Source organism: Clinocottus analis, unplaced genomic scaffold, assembly GCF_023055335.1.
Source record: "Clinocottus analis isolate CAN_PGR_092001 unplaced genomic scaffold, fCliAna1.0.p SCAF_2, whole genome shotgun sequence".
In the NCBI taxonomy this organism is placed as follows: Eukaryota; Metazoa; Chordata; class Actinopteri; order Perciformes; family Cottidae; genus Clinocottus; species Clinocottus analis.
In genome coordinates, this window is record NW_027175931.1 from 18296623 (window position 1) to 18311007 (window position 14385).

A 14385-nucleotide genomic window follows, 5' to 3' on the forward strand; every position below is an offset into this window, starting at 1 on the left:
GTCACAACTTGAAATACCCACAACATATATTTGCATTGTGTATTTAGAGCTGCAGCTAACAAATATTTTCATTACTGATTCATCTGCTGATTTATTTTATTGATGAATCAGGTAATCATTTGGTTTTTAAAATGTCAGAATAGGGGAAGTAAACATTTAGAACGGCATCATTTGATTGTCTTCAAATAGTTTATTTTGTCTAAAAATGTAAATGTTATCATAAAAGGCCAAAAAAAAGAGAAAAACATTTGATATTAGGAATCTTGAAGGTGTACTTTTTAAAATTCTATTCACCCCCAAAACATTCTTAGACTTTTACTTGATTATCAAAATAGTTGTTTATTAATATTGTATGTTTTTGTCATATTCATGTAATGTGTTGCAACTCTGTTACGTTGCTCATTCTGGTCACATGACATCTATTGCTTCTGTCCATCCTGGGAGAGGGATCCTCCTCTGTTGCTTTCTTCCCCTTTTCCATGTGAAAGGGTTTTACTATCTTTATTTGGGGGAGTTTTTCCTGATCCGATGTGAGGTTCTGGGACACGGATGTCAAGTATACAGATTGTAAAGCCCTCCGAGGCAAATCTTGTATTTGTGATTTTGGGCTATACAAAATAAACTGAATTGAATTAATATTCAATCAATTTATTAATTGACTAATCATCTTATAATACAACATATTTTCAGCCCTGCAGATGATGTGTTTTTTGCAGCGGTTGCGTTCAAATCATTTGAGGAATAAAGCGAGGTATATTAAAGAACAGCTGTGCAACTTATTACATTTTTATGGACTTGTTTTGCAGCCGAGAACAATCACACATTTCATTTGGCTGATCATTACAAATACGCTGCCTCGTGGAGATCCGCGGTTTATTTTGATTGATTATTGCAAATGTGTATTTGTCTTGTGGAGATCTGTGATCTCATGAACTTCCTGTACTTGGCTTCAGATTTGATCCATTGCACCAACGAGATGAACGTGAACATCCCTCAACTGGCTGACTCTCTGTTTGAGAGGACCACCAACACCAGCTGGGTGGTTGTGTTTAAGTCACTCATCACCACACAACACCTCATGGTCTACGGCAACGAGGTGAGGCGCTTCAACGGACACCAGCAGCTTATTTCAGCATTATTGTATTCATATTTAATAGGTGGTAATCATGGGTCCCTTTTCTTGCAGCGTTTTGTTCAGTACTTGGCTTCAAGGAACACACTATTCAACCTCAGTAATTTTTTGGACAAAAGTGGGCTACAAGGTAGCGATTTTATGGCCGTTGTTGATATCAGTTTTAAGTCGTTTCTGAATTCATGCACAATGTAAATAAGTACATTTTTCCTTTGCCGTTTAACGTTCCAGGTTATGACATGTCCACATTTATCCGGAGGTACAGTCGATACCTGAACGAGAAAGCCGTTTCGTACAGACAGGTTGCATTCGACTTCACAAAAGTTAAACGCGGGTAAGGAGTCATTTTATTATTATTATTATTATTATTAGGCAGTGTTGAATGTATTTATTTCCTTTTTATAAAATTAAATGAATGGTCATTTATTTATGTTGATAATTGATTAACATCATCAGTAGTTTAATGTTTCTAATGACGAGGCAGGAAACAGCATTTTCATTTCAATCACTTTGATAAATCAATTCAAGGAATTTCGGTTATCAAAACTGTCTAATTGGGCTAACTGATTAATTATCTCATTATTTTTGGCCCCTAGCTGTCAAAGTATTTGTGTAACAAATGCCCAAACGTATCGCTGTTCTTTGTGTAAACTGAACAGCTTTTGTTGTTTATCCTCAACATGACAAATGAAGGAATTTAAGTCCGTCTGTTATTGTGTTTTAAGAGATCCAGCACTCGCTCATCCATCTCCCTGTCTCCTCCCTCTCTCCTTCCTCTCTCCTCCCTCCTCTCTCCTACCTCCTCCCTCATCTCTCCTCTCCTGCTGTGACCCCCGTGTGTCCATACAGAGTGGATGGCGTAATGAGGACCATGAACACAGAGAAGCTGCTGAAGACTATCCCCATTATTCAGAACCAGATGGACGCACTCCTCGATTTCAATGTGAGTTAAAGGTGAAGCCTCCCGCAGCTCGTGTGGAAGAAGCTGCCCGTGTGAGGTGTTCGGCTGCATTATCGTAGTTCACAGGCTTCCTTTTTCTTCTTCGTCACATACCTGATAAAGATAAGATAAATGATTGCTTTCACTCAGGTCAATGCCAACGAGTTGACTAATGGAGTCATCAATGCAGCCTTCATGCTCCTCTTCAAAGACTCCATCCGGCTCTTTGCCGCTTATAACGAAGGCATTATCAACCTGCTCGGTGAGGCCACTTTCACTTACAAACCTTCTCTTTCTCCTCGTTCCCTTTTTGTCACAATATTCATTCCAATGTCTTTGTTTCCCCAAATAGAGAAATACTTTGACATGAAGAAGATTCAGTGTAAAGAAGGTTTGGACATCTACAAGAAGTTTCTCACCCGGATGACTCGGATATCAGAGTTCCTCAAAGTAGCAGAGGTAAACGACACTGAATGTCTTGTTGTTTTTCACAGATAGCAAATACGGCAGAGACACGATGGTAACTTGGATTTTCTTTCTCGTCTAACAGCAGGTGGGCATCGATCGAGGAGACATTCCAGATCTATCACAGGTAAGCACGGGCAATCTGCAATCACAGGTCGCCCGCTATTCATGGGAAGCCTTTCCTTGCTCTCTTTCTCTTATTTCTAATTGCTCTTTTATCTTCAGTGGTCTTTGTCACACTAGAGACACACTCGACACAAATGTTTTTTAAGATAAGACACTTTGCATGATTCTCAAGCGCATGTTTGCCAGAGGAGGTGGTCTTCTTCTCCTGTTTCTTGTTCTTCTCCTTGTTCTTCTCTTTCTTCTTCTTCTTCTGCTTTTGCTGCTTTTCTTCTTTCCCCTCCCGACTTCTCCTCCCACTTGCCACAGTAAATAAAGGTGTTATCCACACTAAGTGTGTTTAAAGTAATCACAGTAATTGCAACCCACCCAGAAAATCTGCACAGTGACAGTTAGAAGTTTCCTAGTTAAAAAATAAATTGCACATACTGTGGTGTTGTGCTGTGGGGAACAGAAACGGCAACTAAAACGCATTCCCCCTCTGACTGTCACCACCTTTATATTCTGTATTTTCCCCTTTATCTTTCCACTTTAGTTCACAGTTTGTGTAAGTACTATCATTTCACTCTTCTTCTATGTCCGTGACTTGCTTCAGTGTTGTCTTTCTGCATGCCTCTGCTCTGACTCTGTCTCCGACATGATGGCGCAAAACAGTTGAAGGAAAAAACACTCGCTGTGTTAAACTCTGATCACGTCGTCGAGGTGTGAACCGGTGTAGCTCATCTCCTGTGTAGTGGCTTCCCCGTTGTGTTTAGACACGGCCGATTCAACAACGCCCAGTGTTGTTGAAAGTGCCGTGGTGAAGTACGTCATCCCACACAGATGTTACTCTCATCCAACGTAGCTTTTTGGCTGGAATGCAATGCCGTAATCGATCAGTGGTGGGCGAAATGTAACCTCCTATTCAATTCATTAGTCGCCTCTCTGGTGCATTTCATAGTGTTGGGTTTTCTGCTCTATCTCAGTTGCCCACCACTGTCTTTTATAGTGTTGACATCCATGGAGACGACAATTTCTGTGTCTTAGGAAGTTGCTGACTGTGTGTTTTCTGTCACGGCAGGCTCCCAGTAGCCTTCTAGAAGCTCTGGAGCAGCACTTGGCCTCTTTAGAGGGCAAAAAGGTCAAGGACTCAACTGCAGCAAGCAGGTACATCAATCCTCCCGTCACTATTTCTGAATCCCTCTCCTTTTTCCCTTGATTCTTAGAGACTGTCTTTCCATTTGTATTGCTCCATGTTCACACGTTTTATTAGATTGTGCTACATCTAGTCAATAAATCAGTCAAACTTTTATGATAAGATGTACATAAACGGTTAAACAATTTGAGACTAGTGCACACGAGATAAAAATAATGGAGATGTAATAATAAATCCACTAAAATGGATGCATCAATCAATCAAGAGTGAATTTGTGTCTTTCCTGCAGGGCCAGCACTCTGTCAAATGCAGTGTCATCACTCGCCAGCACGGGGATGTCTTTCACTAAAGTAGATGAGCGGGAGAAGCAGGCAGCTCTGGAAGAGGAACAGGCTCGACTCAAAGCTCTGAAGGTGGCCTTGCTGTTTGAACCAAAGCGTCTGTACACTTAAAGATGATGTTGCTCGTATGCTTGAATTCGAGTTTCTCTTTCACTCAGGAGCAGAGGCTCAAAGAGCTGTCCAAGAGGCCCTCCTTCGCTACCACGGACACATCGCCTGTCTCCACCACAGGGGGCACTATTAGCACCGCACCAGCCATCGATCTCTTCTCCACGCCCAGCTGCTCCAACGGGTACGGCTCACATCAACAGTTACAGAATGATGTTTTTAGTCCCGCAACATACATCTCCTTTTGAATATCGCTGCTTAAAAGTTAGTGATGTAGGCTATGGGTAGCTACGCCGGCGCCGCGCCTTTATAACGAGGAAATGTTCGCCCTTGAAGCAATCGCACTGTCACACTGACGCAAGGAGGAAGCAGCAGAAAGTGACAGAAAAGTAAAAAGGGCAGCAGACACTTTTATTTTCAGGTTCTCCTCCGTGTTGTGTTGCGCTCTGTTAGCAGCAGCATGGACTCTGCTCAGCTTTCACACTTTGACTTTGACACTTTGGACTGACACGTATTTGTAGATATCAAATTGGAATCATATATCAAACCTGCGGATGTAGTTTGGATCTTTTTTGCAAAAAAAAAAATCACATTTCAGGTTTCTTTTCTTGCAGTCCAGACTTTCTAAAACAAGTCTAGATACAATTTGCTAAATATGCTTTAAAAAAAAAGGATTTGGGCCGGTAGTCTAAACAAAGCCTTTGACTGTTTCTTTAATATATTTTCTTTACTTTTACCTCCAAACACACAGGGCTAATCATAACATTCACCATTTTACTTTGGATTTATTTTTTAGGTTTTTGTACAAAACAGACCTGTGCTTGCAGAGAGGTAATATTCATATTTTCTGCCTGCAGTGCCGTGAAGATGGAGAGCGACCTTTTTGACCTGCAGTCATCTTTCCAGCCCTCCATGCAGTCGGGCTCAACCGGGCCTCCAGCGGCCACAGCGTGGGCAGGTAAAGAGCTGCCTCTCCAACGCCTCCAGCCAACATCTGTGTTTCTGGACTTTCTGGATCTTTTTTTCTGCATGCTCTCCTTCTCTTGTTATCTGACTCTGATGCCCACCACTCTTTTCTGTCTTTTGTCTTTTCTCTGTCTCTCTTTCCTCCGCCTGCCTAGATCCTTTCACCTCCGCTGAAGCTGGAGATGAATCCATGCCAAACCTTAACCCTTTCCTCTCAAAACTCGTTGTCGATGCCACTCACTTACCTGTCGTGTCTTCAGACGGTGTTAGCTTTTCCTCTAGGACATCCGGTCATGAAATGTTTGGTGGTAACGACTCATTTTGTTTCTCCTCAAAAAGTCTTGTCGCCCTTGTTCATTTCTCTGTTGTCACTTATGAGCATGACTAGCTCGCATGCTAACTGTGCTGAATGTTGATTATCTGTTGCTGCAAATCTCTAAATGATCTTTTTTTGTCTGTTTGTACAATGATCCTTATTGCAGTTCATACCAATCTCAACTGATGTTGTGTTTTTTAGCGAGAACACCTCTTTACTGTATCAACCAGGGCCCTCCATGTCTCACTATCGAGGCCATACAACAATGTTTGCTTCACAGTTCATCCTCTCTTTCAATGATGTTGTAATACAAACATGCCATAGAGCTTTTTAAGTTGATACCTGTTCTACTTTTACCAACCTTATTTTTGATTCTCCAGATCGTTACAATCCCTTTATTGACACAAACTCATCCGTTTCAACCAATTACAAACGCACAGTGCGGATAGAACACTCCATCTCAGGTACTACGATGGCTCGCCATCTCAGCCTATGTTTCCTGAGCCCTGGCAAACATAGGCTCCTATGCAATACCCCCAGGGCTCTTATTCTGATATGTATTGTAGAAATGTGGTCATAAACTAATAGAAAGAAACATTTTGACATTTTTGGAAAATATAGGTATTTTCTGGTTTGCCTAGAGTTGGATGGGAAGATTGATAACACTCATATTTGTTGGTTATTTTCTGCTCCTTCATGTGGAAAAACTGAAACCAAAAAGGGAGAAATTCATATTGTTTAGTTTCATAGTGGCGGCCCTCTATTTGTGCATATGTTAGTTTGATTACAGTCTACATACAGTCAATTAAATAGCTTTATTTTACACCTGCGGAGTGAGCTCGGCTTGCTGTTTCCGTCGGTTTCCAGTCTTCATGCTAAGCTAACTTGCTGCTGGCTGTAGCTTCATGATTGGTATTGATTTTCTCCTCGAACTCTTGGCAAGAAACCCAATAAGCATATCTCTCAAAATGTCAAACTATTCCTTTTAGTCCATTCCTCTTGGTTGCTACAATACTGTTCTGCACTATTTTATCTTCCTACGTCTCTTAAACTTGACTTAAAACACAAATAATTTAAAAACTACAAAATTGTTAGACATGTTAGCTGTCTTCTTCCTGCCTGTATTGCTGTCATTTCCAACCTGTCTCTCTGGCTCGGCCTTGAAACGCTTCGTCTTCTTCTTCTTCTTCTTCCTCTTCGTCTTCGTCCTCGTCTTCTTTCTCTTTTTGTCCTCCTCATCCTGCTTCCTGTGGCGTGTCAGACTCCTTCTGTGGTCCAGCGTCCATTGCCCAGCACCTCCCACACCAGGCTCCATTCCCCACTGAGCCCTCTACTGTAGCCGGTCTATTCAGAGGTACTGAAGGCTCTAGATCGACGCTACCTTTCTGTTCTGTAGAAAAAGAAGCGCTGGTATTCAGCTCGCCATTTTATTAACTAGTGATTGATGTACAGACACTGTACTTACATGGGCCAGTGCAGAAACCAAAAGTCCAAGCGGTGGTCAGCTTTGAGCTCCTTTCAACTTCTGTAACTGCAACCGTTCTTCTCTATCGTCTCTAATGAAGGATACTCGACGCCACAGGGCCCTCCACAGCAGTCAGCAGGAGGACTCCAAGTGGACTTTGAGTCTGTTTTTGGAGCCAAAGCCACAGGAAGCAACAGCCTCAATTCTGATGGTAAAGATTCTGTATTTACATATCAGAGAACATGCAACGTTCCTGTGTTTTAGTGCCGTCTACATCGGATCTGTAGTGTGCAAATGAACCTTTTAAAGGCCAGTCCTGTTCCAGGAACTACGTGAATTAAAAGTCACCACTCATCTGAGAAAAGGGGGAAAAGGGTCATGCGGAAAAGAAGCTTCTAACCTTTTTGAAACTGTGCGCAAAAATCCTTTCACTCCCATTTTAAGTCCCAGCATGCCCCATTTAGACAATCTTTTGGCAGGAAATACGTAATTATTCCTCTTTTGAACGAAACACAGTTTCTTGACTAAAATTCCTTCGTAACAGGCCAAGATTTTGTTTTATGGTGTTTTTGTTGCACATTCCAATACTTTAGATTATAATCTTTCCATAAAGGTGTCTTAGTGACCGCTCATTTTTGGGGAATCTGGTCACATCATGCTGGATGTTTATAGTTATGATCAAAATATATTTTTTTTTGTGATTTTCTTTTTGCAGATATACATTTTCTTCCCAAGACTTTGCTGAACAAATACATACAATAAACACAAGTATTGGAATTAATTTGGGGTTCATGCGACGACTCAAACACAGAGGAAAAGTCTGTTTCAGTCCGCTGTATCTAATCCTGACGTGAGATACGACTGACACACCTGCAGCACTGTCTCATGTCTCGTATGTCGCCAGTACAATAGTCCTCCCCGCCCTATTTTTACCCCTCTATCAGATTCTGCAAACAGCCGATAAGTACACAGCGTCACCATTTAACGCTGACTAATCTCATCTGAAACCATTTTAAGCAACTGTTAAGCACTTGCAGTTGCTCTCCAAACACTTTTGTTTTAGTAACATCGAGTTGAAACACTTATTGTGAGTCATTTTAGGAAAAAGCCAAATGAATGTAATGCAAGAGCAACTAGTCCAAAACAAGAAGGCTTATTTAAAAACACATTAAAATAGAACAGGGTATTGTATTCTGTGATCAAAATCTAAGTCATTTCTTTTAAATTAATTTAAATCATGAAACACAAGATAAGTTGTTTTCTTTCAGGTTTTAATAAAAGTTAGCTTTTGCAGAAGGAATTTGAGACCACTTAACTTCTTAAAACGGATGTTTTTGCAGCGTAGTTCTCATGTTTTCAAGCGAGCGCAGCAGAAGACTGAGCACTGACTCTCTCTCCTCGTTCTCTGTCTCATCTCACAAAGCCAACGAATGCATTAAAACATAGCGTAATGTAAAACATACAAACATAATCCTGGACATATTTGTATTGTGTGACTGAATACAGAAAGCTTTAAATAGATGTGTTATCTCTGTGTCTGGTCAGATATTTCCGGGGGCATCCTGAAACCGACTCTTGCCGGCTCCAACCAGGCGTCCGGTCAGCTGCCAGACAAGCTGGTGTCGGACGACCTTGACTCCTCACTGGCCAACCTTTGCGGCAGTGAGTGTTTTCCTCTTTGCCCTTCAGCTGCACGAATTAAAGCTCATGTTCATTAGGGCACGAAAAGGACAAGATATGCAGAGCGGCAGCGAACACTTATTAATTTCCTTTTTTTCAAATTTCTTTTTTAGACCTCGGCATTGGGAACGGCACGATGAAAAAGTGAGTGACGCGTCATCGCTCTGTGGCTGTAACACACACACACATACATACGTACACACACTCATATACACACATGTACACACATTTACACACACACACACACACATACACACACACACGCACAGACACACGTACACATCTCCACACACATATACACGCACACACACACACACACATATATATGCACACACATTTATACACACACACACATATACACACACGCACACATCTCCACACACCAAACATACATACAGACACACACACACACATATATACACACACGCACATATACATACACACGCACACACACACACACACACGCACACACACAGCGTTGTGCTCTCAGGGCGGTCACTAGCTGGTGCTAACGTCCGCTGTGTTAATCCTCAGTGACATGCACTGGAGCCAGCCGGGGGAGAAGAGGATGACCGGCGGCTCCCACTGGCAGCCCAAAGCGGCGCCGAGCACCACGTGGAACCCCGTTTCCATGGTGACGCACAGACTCCACACACACACACACACACACGCACACAATTTTACTTGCTTTTTATATTTTTCGGTCTCCGTTCACTGCCACATACTTGCAGACGTTGTAACGGTGTTGTTTTGGAGGTTGTTCGTGTTCTCACCGGCCCGCTTCTGTCTCTTCAGCCGTCGTCGGTCATGGCCTTTCCTGCTACCACGCCCACAGGCATGATGGGATACGGCATGGTCAGTGTGACGACACACATCGCAGCTTGTGTCCTAATTTATTTTTCAACAAATATGATACAGATATTACATTATGATTGTTGCTAAAACAGTTCATTTCAAGTAAATGCATTTTTTCTATTTAGAACATTTATTGAATTCACTGTAACGAGGTTAAGTGAGTCGTTGTTGTGCTCCTTTGTTGTGTGTGTGTGTATATATATATATATATATATATATATATATATATATATATATATATATATATATATATATATATATATATATATATATTGTAACTTTTAGACTTTTACATTACATTATTAATGATGGTTGCTGCATAAATGATGCCAAGTGTGTAGTAAAATACACTTGAGCTTGGCGCCCCCTAGTGGCCAGTACACAATTCTAAATTTGCAGATAAAGTACCTTTTTTTTATTTTTCTTTCTTTTTACCTTAGTCTTATATAATACACTGAATACTGTTGGATTTAGGAGAAAATCAAGTTATTTAAATCATCTTCCGCTCTGAGAGATTCTCACTATTTCCTAACATATTATAAACCAAATGGTGAATCTGTAAATCTAACAAACAATCCGCAGATTAAAGATGAATGACAATAACGTTTACACGTATACAAACTCAACACATAGTGGCTTTAAATCAGTAAAGCAATTGACCTAAATCCTCCATCACTGACATGCCGTCCCTTCTCTCAGCCTCCACCGATGGGCTCGATGGGGATGATGAATCCTCCCACCATGATGTACTCCCAGCCGGTGATGAGGCCGCCCAACCCCTTCGGCTCCGTGTCCAGCGCTCAGGTGGGTGCACGGCGGTCCGACCACGCCACCGAGCTGATGCACAATGAAGTCAGTATCTATTTGCACAGTTGTGAGGTTGGGTAAATAGGTGTATTCATCGTGCTGTGACGTGCTCCATAATTAGTCACTGTGTAAGCGTTGTGGGTGTGAATACTGCTGCAGATGATGACAGTTTTACCAATGGACCCTTCACTCTCATGAGCGGAAATGGACAAAACTGTGAATCATCTCCCTTGTCTTGACTCCCCCCCCCCTGTCCTCTACCCTGAACAACTTTTTTTTATTAACCCTTCTTTTATACATCACAGCCTCTCCAAACTAATCTCATCCCTCCTTCAGTCTCTGTACTGACTGTCTGACTTCTCCTCTGGTCCTCCTACTTCCTGTATTTCTTCCTGAAATAGCCCTCCGCAGCCTCTAGTCCTTCCAGCCAGAGTCCTCTCCGAGCCCCCGGACAGGACCCGTTTGCACACCTCTCTCTCAAGGATTTCTTGTAGAGCATCTCTTTAGGTACAGCATGCTCTTTGCTCGAGGGTGCACCTGCACGTGTTGCATGCCCAGTGCTAACACCCTTCTTGTTTCTTTGTTATCTATACATATTCAATGCCTTCGTTATCTAATTAGATGCTTTGTGTTTGTCTCATTTATTCTGTTTTATTTGGACCTTCCTTGCTTGGATTTCTTGACGTGCTGCATCTTTAACATGCTGACCCTTTTGTCCTCCACTGTCATCGTTGATTATTCACACCAGTTTCCTGTGAATCTGCTAAATTTAACTAATTGGTTGTTCGCTAAGCTCTCTCCTTCCATGTTACTGCGAAGCTTTTTTGCTTTCACATATGCAGTTCATAATGATAAAGTTGGCTATTTTGACATCGAAATTCAGGTTAATATTCAAAACAATGAACAGATCCCGGGTAAAAAGTCCTCCTCAGTTGATGGTCGATGTAGTAAGAGACACTTTTGCTCTTTTTATTGCAGTATTTAGTTAATAGAAATAGAATAATAGTAGAAGGGACATCGGCATGGCTGGATGGTCAGAGCAGCTGCCATTGTTGCATCAAAGTTAGAAGTTAACCCGTTGAAAACTGGAACCAATTATGTCTCCAGACCTCTTTTTTCCTGTGTTTGAGTCGTTATAGGGACCCCAAATTAATTCCAATACTTGTGTTTATTGTATGTATTTGTTCCGCAAAGTCTTGGGGGAAAAAAATGTATATCTGCAAAAGAAATCACTTTTAAAAGATCTTTTGATCATAAGTATGAACAGCCTCCTGGAGCGGTAAATAAGACACCTTTTAGGAAAGATCAGGACCTAAAGAATCACAATCTGCAACAGAAATCACAAAAATTCAAAGTCTTGGCCTGTTACGAAGCAGTAAACTGTCGTTCGGTTCAAAAATGGAAAAATTACGTATTTTGTGCCAAAAGATTGTCTGAATTGGGCATGCTGGGACTTAAAATTGGCACAGGAGGATTTGCTTTTCACGCACGGTTTCCAAAAGGTTAAATATGACTGAACTCGTCAAACGATCATGGCAAACATTTTGATGTCTTGTTGTCTTTCTGTGGTTGAGCCAGTTAGTCCAGAAAAGCATGACAAGGAAAAGAAAAACACAACCTGCCCACGACCACCACGTCAATATGTGATCAAAGCCGCCTTGTTCTGGTTGTTACAGCCGCGCTGGTTTCTGGGAGCGAGTTTAACGAACAGTCAATTTAACATATTCATTATTATTCCTGCTTCCGTGCTGCCGGTTCACTCACAGAACCTGTTGCCTTTTCTTACAGATGCAGTTCATGTAATTTGAAGGAAAGTGTCTCTCGGAAGATGAAGCGCTCTGCAGCAAAGCTTTGTCCTCGTTGCAGTCTAACTCTTCGGAGAAACACACACACACACACACACACACCCTCCCCCCCTCCTTTAAATACAGACACGAGAACACAACAGTGCGCTATTATTCTGTAACTTGTCCGAGACGTGGAGCGATGCTGCTGTCTGAACGCCCTTAAGAGGATTCCTTCTCCATTTTACAGTGTGCTCTGTGAAGATAGACATGGGTGCTGAGAAACTTTGATGTTATGTATTTGGAAAAGCTGTGGGTGGATGTAAAGGCTGGATGTTCAGCGGGGGGGGGGAGGGTGTGGGAGGAGACGAGGAGAGCGTTCCCTCCCTTTCTTGATCCGATCATCAGTCGTCCACTCCCTAAATTTATTTAACTGTCACTAAGTAGTGACGCTAACGGCGTTTACACCTGTTTAGTTTTTGTCTTTTTTACCGTGTTTACAGTAGACATTCCTCGTGTGTTGTTTGTATTTATTTATGATAATTGGTTTAAGATTGGGAGGATAAGAAATAATGTAAAATCTACAGTACATTGGACACCTGTGGGAGTGCTTCAGCGTTAAACAAAGATCTCAGACTATCATTGAGAGGTAGAGTTAAGAATAGCTATTATATAAATTACACCTATTAAGCGGAATGATAGAGCACTAAATATTCTACGAGTTTTGTGTTAAGAAACTTTTTTACTAGAGGAAAGATTTCACAATCCCCATTGTACTTAAAGTGCTGGGGCTAGAGTACGAGTCAGTTACCAGTACGTAGTCGATTCTGTGCCTAGCGTTTTCTGCAGTGGATCCGTTTCCTGTCTAGTCGAGAAAACACTTCATCCACGAATCTGCAGCGTCACACTGGGCGGTGGGCTCCATTCGCTTTAAGCTTGGCATGCCGTTGACTCACTGACCGTATTCAAGGCTGCCTTTTTCTCTGAATGTGGAAGAGTTGTCTTCATGTTGCACACATCTTTTCACGCTACAGTTCCTCGGCGAGGGGGGGTGGGTTGGGGGCGAAGGCGGCGGAGCGTGTCTGCTCGTTGGTTAGCTGTCGTCGCTACGCTAACGGGGGAAGGGTCACAGATTAGATGTAAATGAATTGTACAAAACGATCCAGAGGAGCAGAGCGGCGCGGAGGAGCACTGTTGATCGGTGCTTCATGTATATAAACACTGACTGTTCTTTGGGCTACAAAAAGTGAAAGATGTATGAAATATGAAAGCAATTCAATCAAATTTGACTCTACCTAAGTTTGATTCAGGATATTCTCTGCGTTTGTCTCCGCAGATATTTTTCTTTATGTAATTAGAACGTGTAGCAGACAACGACTGACGTCTTTTCTTTCTTTTACAAATAAAGAGCAGCTTCCACAAACTGTTGTCCGTTGCTTTTGTTTCCGCATTTAAGGTGAATGCTGTACGCAATGAGCACGGAAAGTATTCAGACCCCTTTAAAATATTCACTTTGTTTTATTGCAGCAGTTTGCTAAAATCAAAAAAGTAAATATTATTTCTCAATGTACACGCAGCGCCCCATGGAGTCTGAATTGTTGAAATCTTTGCATATATATATATATATATATATATATATATATATATATATATATATATATATATATATATATATAATGTGTGTGTGCAATATCCATTAGGTTTGAGTACTTTTATACACATGTTTTATTCCATCTGTATATTTAATATTCTTCTTACTGTTAATTTTGTATTTTGTTTTATTACCGTTCTGTTTATTTGTGTGATTTGAATTTGATCTTTATTTACTTATGAGCAATGTTGCTGTAATCCTGTAATTTCCCCATCAAGGGACTAATAAAGGATTATAAAATCTTATATATGTGGTATAACATCAGGAAATTACATTTTTGCCAATACCAGTTGTCTTGAGCATAATCTTATGTCTTGTTTTGTCAAACTAACGGAGCAAAACCCCAAAAATGTTAAATGTGCAACGTCAAGAAAAAGTAGCAAGCACATTGGAAAAATCGAAAAATGGCTAGGTTTATAAATACATATATTTATATGCTTCATGAAGCACTTCAACTTCTTTCACCACCGCAAGTTTCTCAAAAGGTCCACGGCCAGCTGATCGTGGCCCCGGAACTCACATCTTGTCTGTAAACTGCGTTTGAAGCCTTTAAAAGGCTTCAAACGTCTCAATATTTGCTTTGTGAACACGTTATTGCTGTTTGAAACAGCTCCGGG

The 14385-nt window shown here is 41.3% G+C and overlaps 1 protein-coding gene across 17 annotated transcripts in view; it reads left to right on the forward strand.

Annotated features, from left to right (window-relative positions):
- Positions 1–13556, forward strand: part of picalmb (phosphatidylinositol binding clathrin assembly protein b) — an 18660-nt gene extending 5104 nt beyond the window's left edge. The window contains exons 2-24 of one of the 17 annotated variants that reach the window (XM_068584399.1): positions 954–1096; positions 1187–1261; positions 1357–1466; positions 1982–2075; positions 2223–2334; positions 2425–2531; positions 2623–2664; positions 3196–3207; positions 3721–3806; positions 4085–4208; positions 4295–4428; positions 5102–5202; positions 5366–5518; positions 5907–5990; positions 6788–6880; positions 7092–7202; positions 8537–8653; positions 8785–8815; positions 9206–9305; positions 9467–9526; positions 10226–10378; positions 10735–10840; positions 12122–13556. In XM_068584399.1, the coding sequence (XP_068440500.1) occupies positions 954–1096; positions 1187–1261; positions 1357–1466; positions 1982–2075; positions 2223–2334; positions 2425–2531; positions 2623–2664; positions 3196–3207; positions 3721–3806; positions 4085–4208; positions 4295–4428; positions 5102–5202; positions 5366–5518; positions 5907–5990; positions 6788–6880; positions 7092–7202; positions 8537–8653; positions 8785–8815; positions 9206–9305; positions 9467–9526; positions 10226–10378; positions 10735–10827 (2135 nt within the window). In that variant the 3' untranslated portion in view covers positions 10828–10840; positions 12122–13556. Of the gene's footprint in view, positions 1–953; positions 1097–1186; positions 1263–1356; positions 1467–1981; positions 2076–2222; positions 2335–2424; positions 2532–2622; positions 2665–3195; positions 3208–3720; positions 3807–4084; positions 4209–4294; positions 4429–5101; positions 5203–5365; positions 5519–5906; positions 5991–6787; positions 6881–7091; positions 7203–8536; positions 8654–8784; positions 8816–9205; positions 9306–9466; positions 9527–10225; positions 10379–10734; positions 10841–12121 lie in introns of all 17 variants that reach the window. The other 16 variants (XM_068584400.1, XM_068584401.1, XM_068584405.1 and 13 more) reach the window with 16 other exon arrangements.
- The last annotated feature ends 829 nt before the right edge of the window (positions 13557–14385 follow it).